Genomic DNA, 19,190 nt, shown 5'->3' on the forward strand with positions numbered 1-19,190 from the left:
TTGGCGTGAACGTTACTTCCGCGGAGAGCTGGTCCCAGACCCTGGATCTGAAGCAGGACCCTGCCCCTCACAGCTGTCCCCGCATCCGCACAGGACACATTCGCTGTGCAGCAGTTCTAGTCTCAGACCCTCCACCAGACTGTAAGCTCCCTGAGGGCCACGTCTGTCTCGGCTCCCAGGGCAAAGACCCCCATTGCCTCCTAAGCCCCTGGCACAGAGTGGAAATTCACAAAACAGATGTTTGGGGTTTTTCTTCTTAATTTGGATCAGAGTCAATGGACTCTCCCATCCTGTTTTAATGGTAAAATGTTGCATGTCGGACCACTTCCCCAGGTTCACAACTGGCCTTCGAAAATATTATTTTCATAGTGTCACAGCATTCAGTCACGGAGCTGTAACTTAATTTACTTTGCCCCTCTCTGGACATTCAGTCCAACCTCAGCAGGAAGTGGAGGACAGGTATCCTCTCGGGTGAGTGTCTGCACTTGTGATTGAAACAAAGGCCGTTTAGCTCGATGCTCAGACCAGCAACCACCCGACTTAGAGCACACGTGCCACAGGCCGCCTCTGTCCCCAGACCACACCCTCCTTGTACCCATGGCCCACGTGTCAGCGGCCTGTATCCTGGGGAGACACGGATGCCACAGCAACGATGCACGGGAGGCCCCAAGGTGACTTTTCTAAAGAAACCGTTTCTCCTTCTGTTCGTTTACACACAATGAACCGTTGTTTGCATCGTGCCCAGACCTGTACCCTGTTCCACTGGGGAAAAATGTGAGAGGAACCTCGTTTTTCTTCATGATAGGATGCCCCCCACTCCCTGAATCCATCCCCCCTCGCTGTGCCCCTCACACTGAGGTCTCAGCTCCGGGAGGGCGTGGCTCACCAGGGTCAGCAGTTTGGACTTGGAGCTGCTTGAGCTGAGAGAGGGGCCCACCCGTGGGTGCACATTCCATGGCAGCAGCATGTCAGACAGAGGTGTGTTCACGTCCCAGCGCTGCCCAGGCCGCTGCAGCTTCGCGAGCCTTGATGTCCCCACCTGAACGACGGGGCAATGACACCCCTATGTCACAGCATTTCCGTCAGGTCCATGGGATCAGCCAGGCACTTAAGCCAGAGCTTAACCCAGGCACGTGGCAGGTACTCAGCGGCCTTCAGCTGTTACCTCACGTCCAGCGCCCGGCTCCTCGGCTGGTGCAGACTCAGGGCCCCAGGAAGGTTTCGCGGATTCAGGGACAGACCAGCGAACAGGGGATGAATCTGCTCAGTAAGTATGGCAGCTGGCTACAGTCACCCCACCCAGCCTAACGCTTTGTCTGCCCGGCTGGCTTCCTCCCGCCCAGCTGACAGTGTGTCTGGGGCCCCTGGAGACGGTCTGACAGCCCCCAAGCGCCTGGGCTGCTGGGTTGTCAGTCAGATCGCTCAGTTTCCAGCCGAGACAGACCTCAAACCGGATGTTCTTCACACAGGACACGTCCCTCATCCTGACGCTCTTGGGCCACCGAGAGGCTGAAGGTTTTATGAAAGTCAGAGAGAGAAGGAGCCAGGGCCACCCGGGCCCATCCCCGACTCCTGGTCCGGTCTTGGGCGAGGGGATCGGCGGTGAGAGGGCCGGGGCGGGAGAGAGGTTTTGTGTCCGGGGAGCTTCATGTCTGCTCCAAGCACATCAGGCCTCCTTCTGAACGTGGGCTCCCCAGTGCCACCAGTGAGGGACAGGCACCTCTGAACCCTGCACCATGTGCATGACAGTGGCAGCAACCACGTGATGCTCTAGTGACAAAAGACCCTAAACGCACAACAACATCACGTGACACTGTCATCGGAGGCAAAGGAGCATGGAGACCAGGAGGGAAGGCTCTGCAGTCTGTGGGTCCAGGTCCCCTGGTGCTCACTCACTGGCTGTCACTGGCAAGTCAGCAGCAGCCCTGGGCCTCTGCTTTCTCATCAGCAAAACGGGACTAATTACGTGGCCTCTCAGGTAGGGCCGCAGAGGTGGAACGAGAAAGTGCGTGCAGAACGATGCTTGGCGCACAGCCCGGGGCACCGTAAGGTCTCCACTCAGGTCTGCGGTGACGGTGACCGTGACAACGGAGGCGATGGAGGTGGAGGAAGTGGGGACCATGGGGGAGGTGGTGGTAGAAGCCATTGCCAGGGACACACTGTTGAACGTCTGTGCCTCTGCATCACATAGGGAAGAGCCACTCGGCCACCTGCCTGGTGTCGGGGCTGAGAGCTGCCCCAGGAGGCCTGCGAACAACACGGATAATCTGCTTCTCGTCGTGTCCCTGTAGACCTCCTGGCTGCAGGGACAGAGGGGAGGGGAGGGTCCCAGGGCAGATCGCGTGCACAGTCAGACTCTGTCGCCTGGCAAGGGATGCAGGCACACGGGCATCCCACAGCATGGAGTCCCCACACGTGATACGGAGGCCGTTTTCCATCCTACAAGGAGCAGGACCGCCTCGGTCACGGGGGCCACAGGGCACCAGCGCCTCTTACCATCTGAGAGGCTTATCCACCATTCGCCATTCTCCTCACCAAGGGTCCCCCCGCTTCAGGATCAGATGACAATATGGGCTGAGCAAGGTCTGGCTCCCTCTCACACAAAGATCTCACTCCTGCGCTACCGGCGGGACGGCGGGTGTGGGCTCTGACCTCCGGGACCCTGTGCTCGGTCAACCAGCCTTCCGCTCAGGCCCCCAGGGACCTGGGTCGGGCATCGGCCAAGTGGTCTAGCTGGAGGAGGTGCCCCGAAACAAAGCAAAACCAAACACGCCTCAACCCCAGGGCCTTAACCTCGGCAACAAGGCATCCAAACCAATGCCCTCACAGCTGGAACACCTTATGGGCTGCCTGTCTTGAATGCAGAAAGAAAAGTAGCAAAACGGCCCAAATCTGATGGGCTCCAAGTTCAAAACTCCAGAAGCTTTGGCCCCGTGAGGGACGCAGTTCGCTCTCTGGTTCTGAGAACTTGGTTCCCGGCCAGGCAAGAAAACTGAAGGAGGAAGAGAGGAACGTGTGTTCCGAATGCTCCACTTTGCAGAATTCCTTCCACATCTCCCACCTCCAGTGCCCGGGAGGCAGCACACGGGCCTGACGCGGGAGGGAACCAAGGCGGCACAGGTCCCCACGGTGGGTGGCGGTTACAGCCTGCTTCTCCGCGCTGGAGATGTGGCTTCCCTCCCAAGTAATGAGCTGCTACAAGTCGCATCTCGTATGTACAGCTTGTGCCTCTAGGCCACCTAACGTCCCAAAGCCAGAGACGCTACATGTTCTAAGCCATAAGGCTGAGCACACATTTATCCCCTGGCCCCCATCTCCGCCGGGGACCAGACCCAGAGAGGAAAAGGAGGGCAGCAAGAGACACAGCATGGCTGTGGCGAGGCTGGCTTCCGGTTCCCTACACGTGTGATTTTTTTCCTGCGGTGGAGCCTGTGTCCTACTTTTTTCTTCTTACATTCCTCTTCTCAGGCATCGAGTCCTAGCCCTCACACAAGGCAGACTCATTCAGGTCCCTCCGCTATGGAAATGCACTCAGTCCTAACAGCAAGGGATGGGCCACCGGTGGACTCCATCCAGATGGTGAATTTCCTCTTCCAGCCAGAGGCCCTTGGATGTTAATCAACACTGAGCAGCAACTCCTGCAGATTCAATTCTAGCTCCAGGCAGAGATGAGCCACAAAAGGGGGATGGGGAGTAAGGTTGGGAGTGGTCAGGCGCAAGAAGAGATGGGTGCAACCAGGGAGGATGGCACTCACGGGGCATCGGTGGACCAGCCAATACGCCTTCTCCTGGCAATCCAGTGCGTACCTGTCTGCTTTCTTCCTTTCCTTTCCAGCCCTGAAAAGCCAAAAGCCACGTTAAAGGCCAGTAAGGTTTTGCATCTTTTGCTCACTGATGGACCCCCTTCCTGCTGGACCCCATTCCGGACCACTCTCCCAATCTGTCCAAATAATCTGTGCTTTTGCCATAATGAGAATAATGAAAATAGCAAACATTAATATCATACTTATGTGCTAAATACCCAGCTAAATACTTTTATACATATTAACTCGGATCCTCCCAGTGAGCAATTCTCAATTTGCAGTTCAGGGGCTGAAGCAAAGAGAGGTTGAATGTCCCACTGAGGGTCGTGCTGTCACCAGGGGGCAGAGGTGGGACCTGAACCAGGAATCTGGTCCCAGAGTCCAGCTCCCCCTGAGAGCACCAGCGTGAGATGCGATCGTGCCACCATGATCAGACCACCTCCACCAGCGTCTCCACTGGAGTGAGTGTGGATGACGTTCTGGGCCCACCTGGCTTCCGGATCTTTCCCTGCTCTGATAAACAACATAATCAACACCTGAGTCAGGAGGCAACGGCAATGCCAGAGCCTGGGATGGGGAAAACGTGGGCCCTGGGGAGTTCTGGTTTCTCTCTGTCAGTTCCACTCTGTCACTTCAAAGAGTTCGCACCAAGTCAGGGTTTCTCTGAGCCCAGCTGATTACTGTGAAAGGTTATTCACGCTCCCTCTCATCTCCCAGTCTCCCTCTTTCCCATTACAGGTAGGAAATGGCAAGGGTTAGGCAGGGCTCATTATCATACCCCATCCAGTGCCATTGCCACGGCGACCTGCGCTCCGCTCGGTGATGCTTGTTTGCCCAGGCAACGCAGGATGACGCACGCGCCCTCCTCGAGACAGAGTCGGCGGATTTATGTGCCAGCTCGTGTATTGTGAGTAACATAATATCCAGAGAGCCAGGTGGGTGGAGAGTGCCCTTCCAGTGGGGTGTTTTGCAGCCTCCTCTGGAAATTAACTATAAACACTGTCACTCCAACTTCCCCCTTGCCAACTGAAATGAATTTTCTACCGCATTAACTACCCCGTGTCCTCAGGAAGATGGGCTGCAGATGGCCTGAGGCACTGTGGACTTTCCATAATGCTGGACCACCTTGGCAATAGAGTTGATCGCTAATTTACTGCAATGCCCTTTCTGGCTTTGCTCTTGTGCTCTTGTGTGACAGAGGTTATTGGAGGAGAGTGGTGATGAACGGCGTTCAAGAGAACCAGTAAACGAAGAATTATCTTACTTTGTCATGTTGTGATCTTTACAGCAACAGTATCCCTTCGTCAATGACACTTTCATTCAATCATGTATTTACTGATCTCCACTATGTTCCAAACACTGGGAGAATTCGGGTGAACCAAATAGACTGTAATGGACTGAACGTTTGCGTCCCCCAAAAACTCATACGTTGAAGCCCTAACTCCCAATGCGACAGTATCTGGAGATGGGGCCTTTAAGAAGGAATTAGGGTTTAGAAGTAATTAGATGAGGTCATTAGGGTGGGGCCCTTATGACAGGATTAGTGCCCTGGTAATAGGAGATACCAGAAGAGTCTCTCTGTCTCTCTGTCTGTCCGTCTTTCTCCCCCATGTGAGAGCACAACAAAAAGGCAGCTGTCTGCAAGCTGAGAAGAGAGTCCTCATCAGAAACCAAACCCTGCCAGAACCTTGTACTTCCCCCGCTCCAGACCTGTGAGAAAATAAATGTCTGTTGTTTAAGACACCCAGTCTATGATACTCTGATACCGCAGCCTGAGCAGACTGACACACAGACATATTTCTTGCCCTTCCTTGAGTACCTTTAGGTCTAAACATTCCACAAATAGTCAAGAAATAAATATAAAATTACAAATTGTGTCGTGAGCTGTGAGGACACATTCAGTGTACTATAGTGCAGAATCAGGGATGGCCAGTGTGGTACTTTTTAAATAGTATGTCTACAGTCCTGTGACCCTCCTTCCATTGCCAGGTGGGTCTATGTCTTCCCGCACTGAGACCAGGTGGGGTTTGTGGCTGTGCTGACCAACAGAGTATATCACAAACGGCACTGTGTGATTTCTGAGGCTGGGCCATCGAAGGTGGGGCAGCTGCCACCCTCCTCAGTGAAGTATTTGCCCTTGGGGCTTCCGACCACCTGTAGGCAGTGTTATATGCCTGGTGCTGTGAGGAAGCCCAAGGCAGACCTTCTAGCCCTCTGGCTGCAAGCACTTGAGAGGCTCTGATCCACAACTGCCCAGCCCAGCCGTCCCAAACTCCAGACCCACAGAACACTTGAGAGATAATAAAATACTGTTGCCACTCTGAGCCATGGAGTTTCAGGATGATTGTGTGCAGAATAACAGCTAATCAGAAAAGCTTCTTTGATTGGGATTGATATACACACACTACCGCATATAAACTAGATAACTAATAAGGCCCTACTGTACAGCACAGGGAACTCTGCTCAGTACTCTGTAACGACCTGAATGGGAAAAGAACCTAAAAAAGAGTGTACATATGTCTACGTCTAACTGATTCACTTTTCTGTACACCTGAAACCAACACAACATTGTAAACCAACTATACCCCAATAAAACTTAAACAAAAAAAAAAAGAAATAAAAGCTTCTTTGAGCACATGACATTTGAACTGAGGGTTCTCTCTCGAAACGGTGGGACAGGATCCTGTTTGTGTTTCAAAACTGGGGGCACGTGGGAGCAGAGGATGCTGCCACGGTCCAGCTGACAGTGAGGTTGGCTCCAGGGTGATGGAAGCAGACAGCAGTGGACAGGTGTGGCAGAGGGGTTCTGCCAACAGTACCAGCGAGACTGGATGACTGAACACAGGACACGGGTCGGGGAGAGGTGAATGGGGGCTCGTTGTACTGCTACGCATAACGCTGAAGGGAGAGAAGGCTTGGGGAGCAAGGGGAAAACATTCAAGTATGGACAAGGTCAGGCTGAGGTGTGACGTCAACGTGAGAAGTTGAGTTTATAGCTGAGATGCTGAGTCTGGGATTCAGGAGAGAGGTCTGTGTGCAGAGACTCAGGGGAACGAAATGGGCGCCTCATGAGCCAGACTACGTGGCCAACCTGCTTTTGTGGTGAGATCTTGTACTTGTGTTAGTTAGGCTTCTCCAGAGAAATAGAAGCAGTAGGAGAATAAACAGAGAGAGCCAGAGACAGAATTTATTTATTTCAAGGAATTCGCTCACACGATTGAGGAGGCCAGCAAGTCCAAACTCTGCAGGACACGCCAGCAGGCTGGAGGACTAGGAAAGAGCTGATGCGGCAACTCAAGTCCAAGCCCGTCTAGAGGCAGAATTGCTTCTTCCTCTGGGAACCCCAGTCTTGTAACGCCTTCAACTGTTTGGATGAGGCCGACCCACATTGCGGGGAGTCATCTGCTTTACTTCAAGTCTGTTGATTCAATACTCATCTCATCTAAAAAACACCTTCACAGTGACATCTGAGATGGGTATTGGACCAACTCTCTAGGCACTGTGGCCCAGCCAAGCGGACACATAAAATTAACCATCACAGATCCTAAACCTGAAATCTGAGGCAGCCTTTGAGTGAAGCAACAGAATCAGTGGGGAAAAGCCAGCATCTCAGGAGGAGAGTGGCTTTCAGGAAGCGCTCATCCCAAGGCGTCTAGAAGCGAATGGCCAAGGGGCTGCCCCATGATGTGGGCAGCTCAGAGCTTTACGCTCAGGCCTGAGTGGTGGGGCTCGCGGGGGCCACTGGGGGTACCTCTGCGCTGCAAGGCAGCTCGGGGGTCCATAGTCCTCTGGGTCATGGGCTCTTCCTGCTTGGAGCAGAGAGGCAGAGGAAGATAGAGAGGGGTCAGGGGTGGGGCGGGGGCATATCCCAGCCAACTCTGTGTCCCTGGGGCCCGGCCCAGTGCTGGAACCCAGTAGGCACTAAAAACCGCCCACTGAGTGGGATTAACACTAGGCCAGGCTGGACCACGACCTCACCAAGTGACCTTGGCCAAGTATTCTGACCCCTCTAAGCCTCCGTTTCCCCGGCTGCAGATGTGAGGGGCGACAAGAATCACTGCTCCAGGCATTTCCTCGCCCCAGCGTGGGATGAGACAGTGAACGGAACCCACCCAGCGGAGCCTCACACACAAATGCACGTGACAAAAGATTAGCAAACATCCCCCCTGCCGCTCTGTCTCAAAAATACCCAGGCAGAGGCATGTTCGTGGTGAAAGGGCAGAGCCAGCACTCCCCATAATGCCCCTCCACATGAATTAAGGCCTGAGAACAGATTTTCCCCACGTGAGCAATAAAGCCAGTCTGCCTTTCGGATTTCTGTTTTTCCCGGATGGCCCTCCTGCATAACAGTGCTCACCACTTGGTATGGTTAATTTTATGGGCCCAGGGGTGCCCAGGTGATTGGTCAACATTATTCTGCGGGTGTCTGTGAGGGTGTCTTTGGATGAGGGTGCTTTTAGTTGAAGACCTGAATAGAACAAAGAGGTTGATCCTCCTGCAAAGAAGAGGAAGTGCCTCCTGCCTGGTGGCCTCGAGCTGGGACATCGGTCTCTTCCTGCCTTCAGGCTCCAACCGAAACATCAGCTCTCCTGGGGGTCCAGCTGGCCGACTGCAGGTACTGGGACGTCTCAGCCTCCACAACTGTGTGACCTAATTCCTTGTAATAAATCTCAATCTCAGTCTCTCTCCTCTCTCTCCCCCCTCCTTCCCCTCCCCCACCTCTTCTCTAGCTAGATCAATACGTAGAGATTCTGTTTCTCTGGAGAACCCTGACTCACCCACCACTACTCTTCTTCCAGGGCTGCTTCAGGAGGACGGGGTCTCCACCATCCAGCCCAACCATGTGCCAGCCACTCTAGACCTCCCGGGGTCTGGAACTGCCAGGGTGAGTGAGGCCAGGCCGGCTGGACTCACTGTTCTGGTGATCACTGGTATTGGTCCCCAGATATTCCTGACTCTCCTGCACCTCAGACACACAGGAGGACTGCACACCCCGTGTACCCTCCTTTGAAGCAGGCATAACCACATGAGCTGCCTTGGCTAGTGAATTGTGAGCAGAAGTGACGTGAGTCCTGGAGTGGGTGCAAGCATGTCAGGGCCCCAGCTGACCCACGGTGGACACGTGACACAAGCAAGAAATGAGCCTTGTGGTTCCATGCCTCTGATTGCTGGGTGATGTTTGTTACGACAGCCTAACCTCGCCCTGACTGATACACGCTCCCCAACATGTACAGCTGGCCCTTACAGACAAGGCAGGGCCCCCAGGGGGAACTTCAGGTCCAGTTTTGAACCGACAAATGAGGGCGAGCAGTGAGTGGCTCTAACAGGTGACTGATGACAGCTCTCCCACGTTTAAGATCCTTCTATGGCTCCCACAGCCCTGAGCACAGAACCTTCTCCCGATCTGCTCCTGCTAACACATCCAGCCTCCTTCCGCCAGTTTGGGGCTTTGCACTCTCTGTGCCAGCTCCAAGGGACAGCATCAGGTGGGCACTCCCATGCCCGCAGGCTCTGGTTGTCTGCTTAGAGCACCCTCCCTCCCACCTCTCCTCTCCTCTCCTCTCCATCCACCACCACCATCCCTCACCTGGATACACCCTCTGCAGCCTCCAGATTCAATGTTGTTTCTGCAGCTCCTTCTCCAAACCCCGACATGGGGCTCTCAACTCACTGAGGCATCATGTCCTGTCTGCTTGTCTGTCGGGCTCCCTAGACGATGCCTCTACCTTCCCTATGTCTCACCCACTGTTTAACACATACACACCCAATAAAAGTTAATTTTATTAAAAAGAAACAAAGAAGGAAGGGAGGAGCAAAGACAACCAGGGGACCAACAAGATCTTTGACTCACCGGTACTGCTCTTTGGCCTGCATGATGACAAAGTCCCACTTGTAGTTAATTTTTTTGTTCAAGAAATTATAATCTTCCTAGAGGAGGAAAACAAAATGAGAACACTGAGCCCCACAACCTATGCTGTGTGCAGCGGGCAGGAAGTCCTAAGTCAACAACGAGACGCAGCCAAACGGTCTCCCAGCCCAGCTGTGCAAAGGCAGTCATTCAAAGGGTAGCACCGAATTCTCGACAAGCCTTCACAACAGAAGCCACAGGTTGGCTTGGATTTTTTGTTTGTTTGTTTTTGTTTTTGTTTTTAACCCTCGGGTTGGATTTTGTTTTAATAAATGTATCCCAAATCTGATAAGGAAGAGGCGGGTAGCGTGGAGGAGAATATGGGAACTTAATATTCAACAACAGAGCACAACAAATCCACAAAGCTAAGCCCTAACATTGGTGTGATGCTGGCTATCTAAAAACATGTTTGTAAAAAGCAAAAAAAAACAGCAAGATTGTTGCTTTCTGCCCAGAAATCTAGCCTTTGAGGGTTAGGGTGTGTTCTTTGAGAAATATGACTCATCCTGCCTAAAACAAAAGTCTGCACTCCTGTTTTCCCATCTCAAACTCAAGTTCAAATTTGTCCATCCTGTAATATGCATTATCACACATGTTAATTAAGTCCTATTATGTTGGGACAGCAAAAGGAAAGTGGTAGCTACTGTGTGCCCAGTAGTTACTGAGGCAAGGGCTTAAGTTACAGCAGGAGAAACTGAACCTCCACATGGAGGAGAATTTACTTCAGCCGGCTGCTTCTAAATATATGGATGGATGAGGGATGGATGGATGGATGAGGGATGGATGGATGGATGAGGGATGGATGGATGGATGAGGGATGGATGGATGGACGGATGAGGCATAGATGGATGAGGGAGGGATGGATGGATGAATGAGGGATGGATGGATGGATGGATGAGGGATGGATGGATGGATGAGGGATGGATGGATGGATGAGGGATGGATGGATGGATGGATGAGGCATGGATGGATGGATGAGGGATGGATGGATGGATGAGGGATGGATGGATGAGGGATGGAGGGATGGATAGATGAGGGATGGATGGATGATGAGGGTACATATGAATCGATTAATGGGGGGAACAGGGGAAAACAACTCAAGACTATATTCCACTCAATTATAAGAACCTATACTTGAAAGCATCTCTATACCTTTTCATATTCTTCTAAAACCCCTTTCTTCTTGATATTTCTCTTGGTGAGATAGATGGCTGGAAAAGAAAACAATGACATTTACCATCATCATCATATTTCAAAACCCCTCTATGCGTGAGCCTGTTGTGCTCAGCTTAGTGAAGAGGACACTCAGCAGACCCAGTCCCTCCCCTGGGAATCACTCCTAATACAGATGAGAACTGACGTAAAGAACTGACTGTTGTGATGACAGCAAGACAAATGTCACCAAAATGCAGCGAGTAAATAAGCAGCATGGTAAGTCCTCCCCAAGGCATAGGAGGAGGGGCGGAGTTTTACCATAGTCTGTGTCTTCAGCCGGCCACTGCTGGGTGGGCCAGAAATACGGTGTCTACAAGAGAAACCAGGGAACCAGGCTTACACACTGGGCTGTAAACCCCTGGCCCCCAGCCCTGTAGCTTAAAACATAAAGCTGCCTCAGCCCCCTCCACTGTTTCTAAAGATCTGTGAGGATGTGAAGCCAACCAATTATCTTTTCAGATGACACTAACCCCCTGTGAACACCCAAGGTCAAGGCCAAGGCTCACCTGAAATCGATAGAGGCTGCTGTCAGGCTTGAGAACGAGGTTCCTGGGGTCTTGCAGGGGGTAAATGTAGCCGTACTTGACAATAAAGTTGCCCAAGTTCTGTGCCTCTGGGGAGAAGCGGTTGAGACAAGGAAGCTAAGAGCGGGGGGCCAAGGGCAGAAGCTCACAGCCCCGCCCCCGCATAGCACCCCAAACTCAAGGCAGGTACCCCCATCCTAACAGCACTTCAGCCAAGAAGTGGGGACAGTGGTTCCTGAACTTAGCTGTGGACAGGTATCATATGGGTAGCCAAGGCTAAAAGGAGGGTCCCCCAGCCCAACCCCTGAATGACAACTCAGTAAGTCTGGAGGGGAGTCAGTGACCCCAGTGTTGACAGCGCCACAGGTCATCCACTGCAGGTGTCTGGGGTGACGGATGGGGAAATCCTGGAGGAGCACCGCTGGGCCCTTTGGGTCCGGAGAAGTCCAGAGGAGCAGGGAGAGAACGTCTTCATCCCGAGAGGGGCAGGAAGGGGAGGCTGTGTTTATGGCCAACTTCTACCCCAAGCTCAACTCTGCCTGCACCCTGGGTCCAGACCCTCGGCTCCTTGCCACTTCCCTTCAACTCCCACCTGCCTCCAGTCTGCTCAGAAACACAGTCTTGGTTCTGGATTTGCACCGATTAAAGGAAAACTGTCCTGGTTCATTCTCAGAGGCACCAGTGACAGCAGGTGTCTTTCTACCACCAAGAGAGAATCCCAGCCCTCCCATCCTGCAGGCCCAGGGACCCAACCCACATCCCGTCCCACAGCTCAGCCTCCCAGGAGGCTTCCTCCCCACCCTCCCTCCCTCTATCAGAGACCAGACCCTCGTTGTACCAACAGCCTTTTCGCTAGTGGCAAGTCAGGTCCCCGAGTCTTTCTACTCCAATCCATCCTTCAGACTGCTGCCTAACATCCCAGCTTAAATCTGATTACTGTACACACCGCCACGCTGCAAAACCCTCCACGGGTTACACTGCCTCTCTCCCAGATAAAATTTGGAATCCAAGAATGTACCAGGTGCACCCCATCCGTCCACTGCCCTCCACACCCAGCTGAAGTCACTACTCCCCATTTCCCCTGTTACCGCTCCATTCCTCGTTCATTCCATGTTTACGACTTTGCTAATTTCCCCGCTGGTAAGACAGACCCTCTGAGCTTCCTTCCAGTATTCACAGGCAACACTTGTTTCGAGACCAAGGGTACGTATGCATCACCCCCTCCAGGAAGTCTTTCTTGATTACCCATGAAGTTCTCATCTCTCCAATTAAAATGTCAATTTCTCAGAGACGCGGGCTGAGCCCCCGTTTAGCTTCTACTCTCCAGAGATGCCCCCAGGGTGACGCGCATACAGCAGCCCTTGGTCTAGGAGGAAAAGACGAGCTCTCACCCAGACTGGAGACCCACAGCCGCTGGGTGATCCACTGGAGAACATCACTCCCTGCAAAGCAGAAGCATTTGGCCACCGTCAGAGCCTCCCCGACCTCCACGCCCTCCTCCACACGGTTGCCCAACTGGCCTCCTCCCTGTTCAGCCGTGACCTCGTCCTTCTGCTCAAAACCTTCAGGGATGCCCCTCCACCCCTCCCCCCAACAAAGTTCAGCCCGAACCCTGCAGCCCATAATTCAGGGCCGTCCATGATCCGACTCCGGCCAGATTTCCAGCCTAACATCCCCTACACGCTTCAGGCTTCACCTCTCTTGTGATACTTATTCTCTCTCCTTACAATAATTGGTGCCTGGACTGTCATTCACCGAGTAGGAAGTAAACAGACTAAGACTTAACAATGAAAAAAAAAAAAAAAAACCAGACCCAAAGCAAGCTGTCCGTGGAACTCTGGATGGAGCCCGGACCCAGGGGAGTAAATCAGAGCCAGGGATGGGAGGGGAAAGGGGTGCACCAAGGGCAGGGCTGGTTCTCCCACACCCCCAAGTTCCCAGGCAGAACTCTGAGGGGTCAGAGAATTCTAAATCCAAACCTGGCTTTCCAGGTCGTTGTAAAGACGCTTTTGTCAAAGCAGGAAGATGAGACACTTTTTTAGGAACACTTTGTGGGTTGATTTACAACTTCAGACCATGGAATGTGGGCTCCGTGTGCCCTCTCGCCCTGGGCCCTGCGAGGCCGAGGGGCTGGCCTGGGAACAAAGCAGACTGCAGGCCGGCGTGGAAGAAATCGGGGGAGGCACACGGGGACAAGATCAGGAGGGAATGTGCACCCCACCGCCCCCCACAAGTGTTCAGATCGACCTAAGGGCCAAGGCAAGCCGGGTCCCACCAAGTCCAGAGCTGATGCAGGACCCCAGGGAAGCTGCGGCCTCCTCCTCGGCCCGGGCCCTCTGGCCCCGTCGGCAGAACACACGCTCCTTGTAGGAGACGGGCAGGATCATCTCGGGAGGAAGGTGCATCCCAACTCCGACGTCATCTTGCAAATGCCAACAACCATATTCTCCAGCCACCCCGGCCTGCTTTCCAGAGGCTGAGCTGCGTCCCCTGCCTGTGTGGAAACCGGCCCACGAAACACACCAAGGAGGAGGGTCAGGGTCTGAAACCCCGCCTGCCTGTGTTCTTGTAGCTGGACTGTCACAAAGGACACTTCCTCGCTTGCTTGGAGGTGGCGAAGGGGCGTTTCTTCTGACGCCCGCAGGGGGGTGGGAGGGCTTAGGGCCCCTCTCCCCTCTCTGGGCTGAAGGAGCTGCCCGCAGTGTGGCTGAGGATGGACCCCCTGTAACTGCCCTTCCTGCGCACGCCCTGGGCCACAGACATCCAGCCAACAGCTCTCCACGCCCACGTGCCCCCCGCGACGGCTTTCAGAGGGTCCCCTGTGGCTCCTGGCTTTAGTCAGCGCTTTGCTTATTCAAAAGCAAAATTCTTCACCTAAACCCCTACTTAAAAATCCCAGGACTGGGTGTTTTAGACTTTCCACCCCAAGTCTCTAGACGGTGGTGTGCAGACCAGGAAAGAGAGCCCCCGGCGGAGAGCAGACGGCTTAGCGCTCCCCACCAAGGGGCTGAAGGTTTTCTCGTCCACTTGACCGCTTCCTGAACTTGATGGAATGAGATTACGGGGGTCCTGGTGTGTCCGCCACGCGATTTGTGCTGACAGCACCACAGGCTGCTCAGCGCCCCCGTCGGCCACCGTCGTCCCCTTAAGCCCTGAGTCACCTGCCCTCTGAGGAGGCGGGCGGCACTGATGCAGTTTGCTTTGATTAGTGCCGACACTGCAGGACAGGGCTCCTCCTGGGTTCCAGCTGCAGCTGGGATTCACCCGAGTAGGAGGAACAAGGCAGAACATGGCTGGGTGGGCAGCCCCCGACCCAATCCAGGAAACCAGGGGCCCCACGTGCCAGGAAGGAAAGCAGCTCACAAACCCGGACGGGGGATGGGAGCACGGACGCTGGAGCTGTGTAGCTGGGCTCAAGCCCACGCTCAGCCCTGGGTGCGTTTAGTGACCTGGGGACAAGATGCTGGAACTCTGCATCTCCGTGTCCCCGGCTGCAAGAAAGGGCTGGGGGGGGTCACATCTCTCCCTACGCTCATCGTGGGTGACACAGCGCGGGACACTGCCAGCTATGGGGCCCGTGGAGCGTCACTGAGCACCGGCCACGTGTACACGAGAGCCTTGTCTGGTTCCTGCAGGCATCCCCTGGGGCAGGGATCACTACTTCTGCTTGTAAAATGAGGAAATGGAGACTAGGGCTACACAGCAAAAAAAGAAAAAGAAAAGGCACCCAAAGGATTCAATCCCAGGGTGCCTGACTCAATGTCAGCGCCCTTCGGACAGTTCGAGACCAGGATTGATTCATGCACTCGATAAACTTTTATTAAACTTCCACCCTGACCCCCAGCTGCACTAAGCGCAGGGGTTACTCAGATGAGCTAGACGAGATCTCTCCCCTCGAGGGCTGCCCAATCCAGTGGAGAATTCAAGCCAGAATTCATGACGACCAGGAGCCGAGAGGGGGTGGGGTCAGGGGTCAGAGACAGCCTGCAAAGTCTTGGGGCGCCCAGGCTCCTCTGGGTCCTAGTCTTTCCCAAGTCTAGACCATTGGAGTTTTCTTTTCTTCTGTGAGCTAGCCTGTCGCATGCCAATCCATTCCTCTACTGCTCCCACCAGCCAGAGCTGGCCTTCTGTCGCTCACAGGGAACCCAAGAGACGCTGTGCTGGCTGGGACACGCCTCCTTCTGGCCGGCTTGCCTCTGCAGAGACCCCAGTACCTTGAGTGACAAATACTCAGGTCATGGGTGAGGTCAAGAGCGAGGGCTCACAAGGAACTCAGCACAGCGGCAAGTCCCAGGCAAGTGCTCTGAGAAGCTGCCCCCCTCTGCCAACAACACGACTCGGTGGGAAAGGGACTCTTTACTGCAAAACCAAAATCACAAAACAAACGCAACGCACAGATCAAAATGCATTCTTATTTGGGGGTCCAGCCCCTTCTGCCGGTATCCTGAAGTGACGCCCTTTATCCCACCCCCAGAGAAAGGAGACTAAGGTGCCCTGTCCTTGGGGGAGTCAAGAAGGGTCTGAATGTGAATTAGAAGACAGGGAAGGATGGAGAAAACAAAGGCCAATTCTTTTTTTTTTTCCAAATAGTATTTTTCCTGCTACTTGATTTTATTAAAACAAATCAAACAAGACAATCAAATAAAAAACAACAGTAAAGGTTTGTAAAATGACCTCCTGAGTAGGAGGAATGGCTTCACAAGGTGACCTACTGGATTCTTTTCTCTTTCCTTTCTGACTCCTTGCCCAGAAGGAACCTGTGGTGCATGAATCGGCAAGTAAGCAGTAAGTATATTCGGCTTTGTGGGCCACGTTACGGTCTCTGCACAGCTATTTAACTCTGCCATTGCAGAGTAAAAGCTGCCACAGACAATACATAAATGGGGGCGTGTATCTGTTCCAATAAAACTTTATTCACAGATACAGAACACGGGGCGCATTTGGCCCACGAGCTATAGTTTGCCAGCCTCTGTGTACGGTCCGTTCCAGGCCAAGACCAAATCACAAGATACATTACCCGTCATGGCGTGAGGGACGCTGATGACCGTGACCTTCTGGTTCTGCACTCTGACCCCCATTTCTGGGTCCTGCATGTCCTTGACGAGGGCTTCAATCTGCAAGACAGAACCGCCAAAGCTGGCTAAGCAGAACCATCTCGAAGGCTGAGTGAGGCCCTTCTGGCAGCACCGAGGGCGCAAAAGATGCAAAGCGGAGCGCGGGGCACGTATAACCAGGAGCCCACCGCCTAGATGGGCACCGCGCAGCTGTCGGGCAGCCAGAACTAAACGCGTGCATCAGAGGCACAAACACCCGCCCAGGTGTGAGAGCTCGGACGGATTCGTTCCGACAAGGAGATGCTGCAGAGGCTTTTAGGAGAAGATGGGACCTGGCAGAAAACGGGTTTTGCTGGATAGAAAGTGAGAGAGCTACAAGGCACGGGAGAACGACAGCGCCCAGGGTGGGAGTGGGACGGGGGGAGGGCAGGGGCCGGGTCTCAGGGGGCCTCAGATGTCCCCCCCCCCAGACGGTGGGCTCTGTCCCAGCAGCTCTGGCTGGGGAGCAGCGCCATCGGGCCCGCATCTGGAAACGTGGCCCACACCTGAGAGAGGCGCATCGAAGCATGAAGAAACCCGCCCCAACAGAGAAAAGCAGGGGCCTGTTCAACACTATTGCGATCGTCCGGGCACAAGATGATGGGGTTTCCACCCCTCCCACTTCCGCCCCTCGGCCTGTCCTCAGCAGGGCAGCCCGTGCGAGACTTTCAATTATTTTAGGCTGTATCTCTCCTCCGCTTGAAACCCCGCAAGGGCCATTCCACTCACTCAGGGGCCAAGTTCTCCTACTGGTCTACATGGCTGGGATCACTTCCCCCCGGCTCTCCCCCTAAAAGGCTCAGGAGCCACTCCCAGCTGCATCCTACTTCGTGCTGCAACCTCGGACTCCCCCCCCGGCATTCCTACAGCACTCACCTTCCAACGTATGAAATAATCTACCCGCTGATCATCACGTTTGCCATGTGTCTCCCTCGCTCCTAGAAAGTAAGGTCTTCAAGAGCAAATCTTTTTTTTTTTTTTTTTAATTTTTTGACCGCGCTGCACAGCATGTGGGTTCTTAGTTCCCCGACCAGGGATCAAACCCACGTCCCCTGCAGCAGAAGCACAGAATCTTGACCACTGGACCGCCAGGAAGGTCCCGAGGGCAAATCTTTTGTCTGTTGCTGTTTGCTGCTGTATTCTGACTGCCTGGAACAGCGCCAGCACACGGACGGTACCCAGTAAACAGCCGGCGCATGAATTAATAAATAAATAAAGGCGGGGGCAGGGAAGGTGATAAGAAGGCATGGCTTTTAGAGCCCTCGTTCTGGCTCTAATTACCTAGAATTAACTGCGCATGCAAGTGACTGACTGGATCAGTCAGGGTGGCAGAGAATAACGGCAAAGTTTATAACTTATACGATCCGAGTTGCCAGTTACCAAAATAGAAGTTTCAAAAGGAGGAGCACTTTGAGAGAGCAAACACTTCGGCTTTTGGAATGCTGACTGTGAAGGGCTGCTGAGATAGCCACAACGTCTGGAAGGCGATTGGAAACGAATGTCCCAACTTCAAAGGACACGACGGTCAGAGATACGAACTCGATTCACGAACATCAGTTGACACCAGAGAGAATCCATGAACCATCGGAGGAAGCTGGAAGTGCAGGAAGACACCCAAGCACAGCCCTGATTGTCTTTAGAGTATTTTTTTAACACTGATGAATACAAAATATTTTTCCACTTGAAAAAATTAATGGGAGTAAACTTAACTGAAGGATATTTTAAAACAAACCGGATGGGTTGGCACAATTGCAAAAAGACACCCAAGCGCTTCTCTGGTCAATGCTGATGACAGGCATCGACAAAGCCTCACATGCAGACGCTTCAAAGTTCATGCTCCTCCAGGAAACTCCTCGCGAGGGGGAAACCGTGCACACCCCCAGCCCCCCAGGTGCTTGCAAACGATCAGTCCGTCATTCAACCACCAGGCAGCCATGGTGGACTCAGGGAACCAAAGATAAAGAGATCTGGTCCCTGAGCTTAAGGAGTTCACCATCTAGTGCAAGGATATTACAGGACGACACAGGAAGTACAGCGACCAGGGTGAGGCCACGGTGTCCTGAGAACACACCTGTGCCAGGAGGTGGCCGGGAGGGGCACTCCTGGAGTGGTCATAAAAAGACGAACAGGAATTAGGAGGCAGAAAGGGCAAAGGATGGCAGGCAAGGACCCTAAGGCTCAGTGAGCAGCAAAAGCAAAAACACAGAATACGAACGAGTAGGTGGAAACAAAGACCTCTCCTGTCCTCCTCCGGCTGGAAGCCCTCTCCTGAGGTCAGGGCAGCTGCACACGGCTGGACAGATGCTCGTGGAGGGTCGCCCCTCAAACCCAACCTGCCCACGTCCCAACCACGACCCAAAGCAAAACGGCTCACTGAGCCACCGCTTCCCCCAGTTTAACTAGCTTGGTTACATGACCCTTATTCTCCTGCAGCTTCATAAAATAACTCATCCTCACACTGTACAGCCCTTTACAATTTCCAGAGTCCTTTTAGAGTTTGCGTGTGCTGGTGGCCCAGAGAAAAGGAACCCAAGATTCTCATGACCTCAAGGTTCTCTCCTACCTGCAGGAATCCGCTCAACCTCTCTGAATTCCCGTCCTCTACCATAAAATGACAGTATATTCGAGATTGATAGCGTTTTGTTAC

At 53.5% G+C, this 19,190-nt stretch overlaps 1 protein-coding gene across 6 annotated transcripts in view; it reads right to left on the minus strand.

Annotated features, from left to right (window-relative positions):
- Positions 1–19,190, minus strand: part of RGS9 (regulator of G protein signaling 9) — an 89,878-nt gene that overhangs the window by 36,768 nt on the left and 33,920 nt on the right. For 5 of the 6 annotated variants that reach the window (XM_059906572.1, XM_059906570.1, XM_059906573.1 and 2 more), the window contains 7 exons: positions 16,468–16,564; positions 12,842–12,892; positions 11,433–11,539; positions 11,185–11,236; positions 10,864–10,922; positions 9,655–9,731; positions 3,756–3,837 (listed from right to left, as the gene is read on the minus strand). In XM_059906572.1, coding sequence (XP_059762555.1) covers positions 3,756–3,837; positions 9,655–9,731; positions 10,864–10,922; positions 11,185–11,236; positions 11,433–11,539; positions 12,842–12,892; positions 16,468–16,543 — 504 coding nt within the window. In that variant the 5' untranslated portion in view covers positions 16,544–16,564. The remainder of the gene's footprint in view (positions 1–3,755; positions 3,838–9,654; positions 9,732–10,863; positions 10,923–11,184; positions 11,237–11,432; positions 11,540–12,841; positions 12,893–16,467; positions 16,565–19,190) is intronic. The other variant, XM_059906571.1, reaches the window with a different exon arrangement.

The sequence above is a fragment of the Balaenoptera ricei genome, chromosome 20 (genome assembly GCF_028023285.1).
Source record: "Balaenoptera ricei isolate mBalRic1 chromosome 20, mBalRic1.hap2, whole genome shotgun sequence".
Taxonomy (NCBI): domain Eukaryota; kingdom Metazoa; phylum Chordata; class Mammalia; order Artiodactyla; family Balaenopteridae; genus Balaenoptera; species Balaenoptera ricei.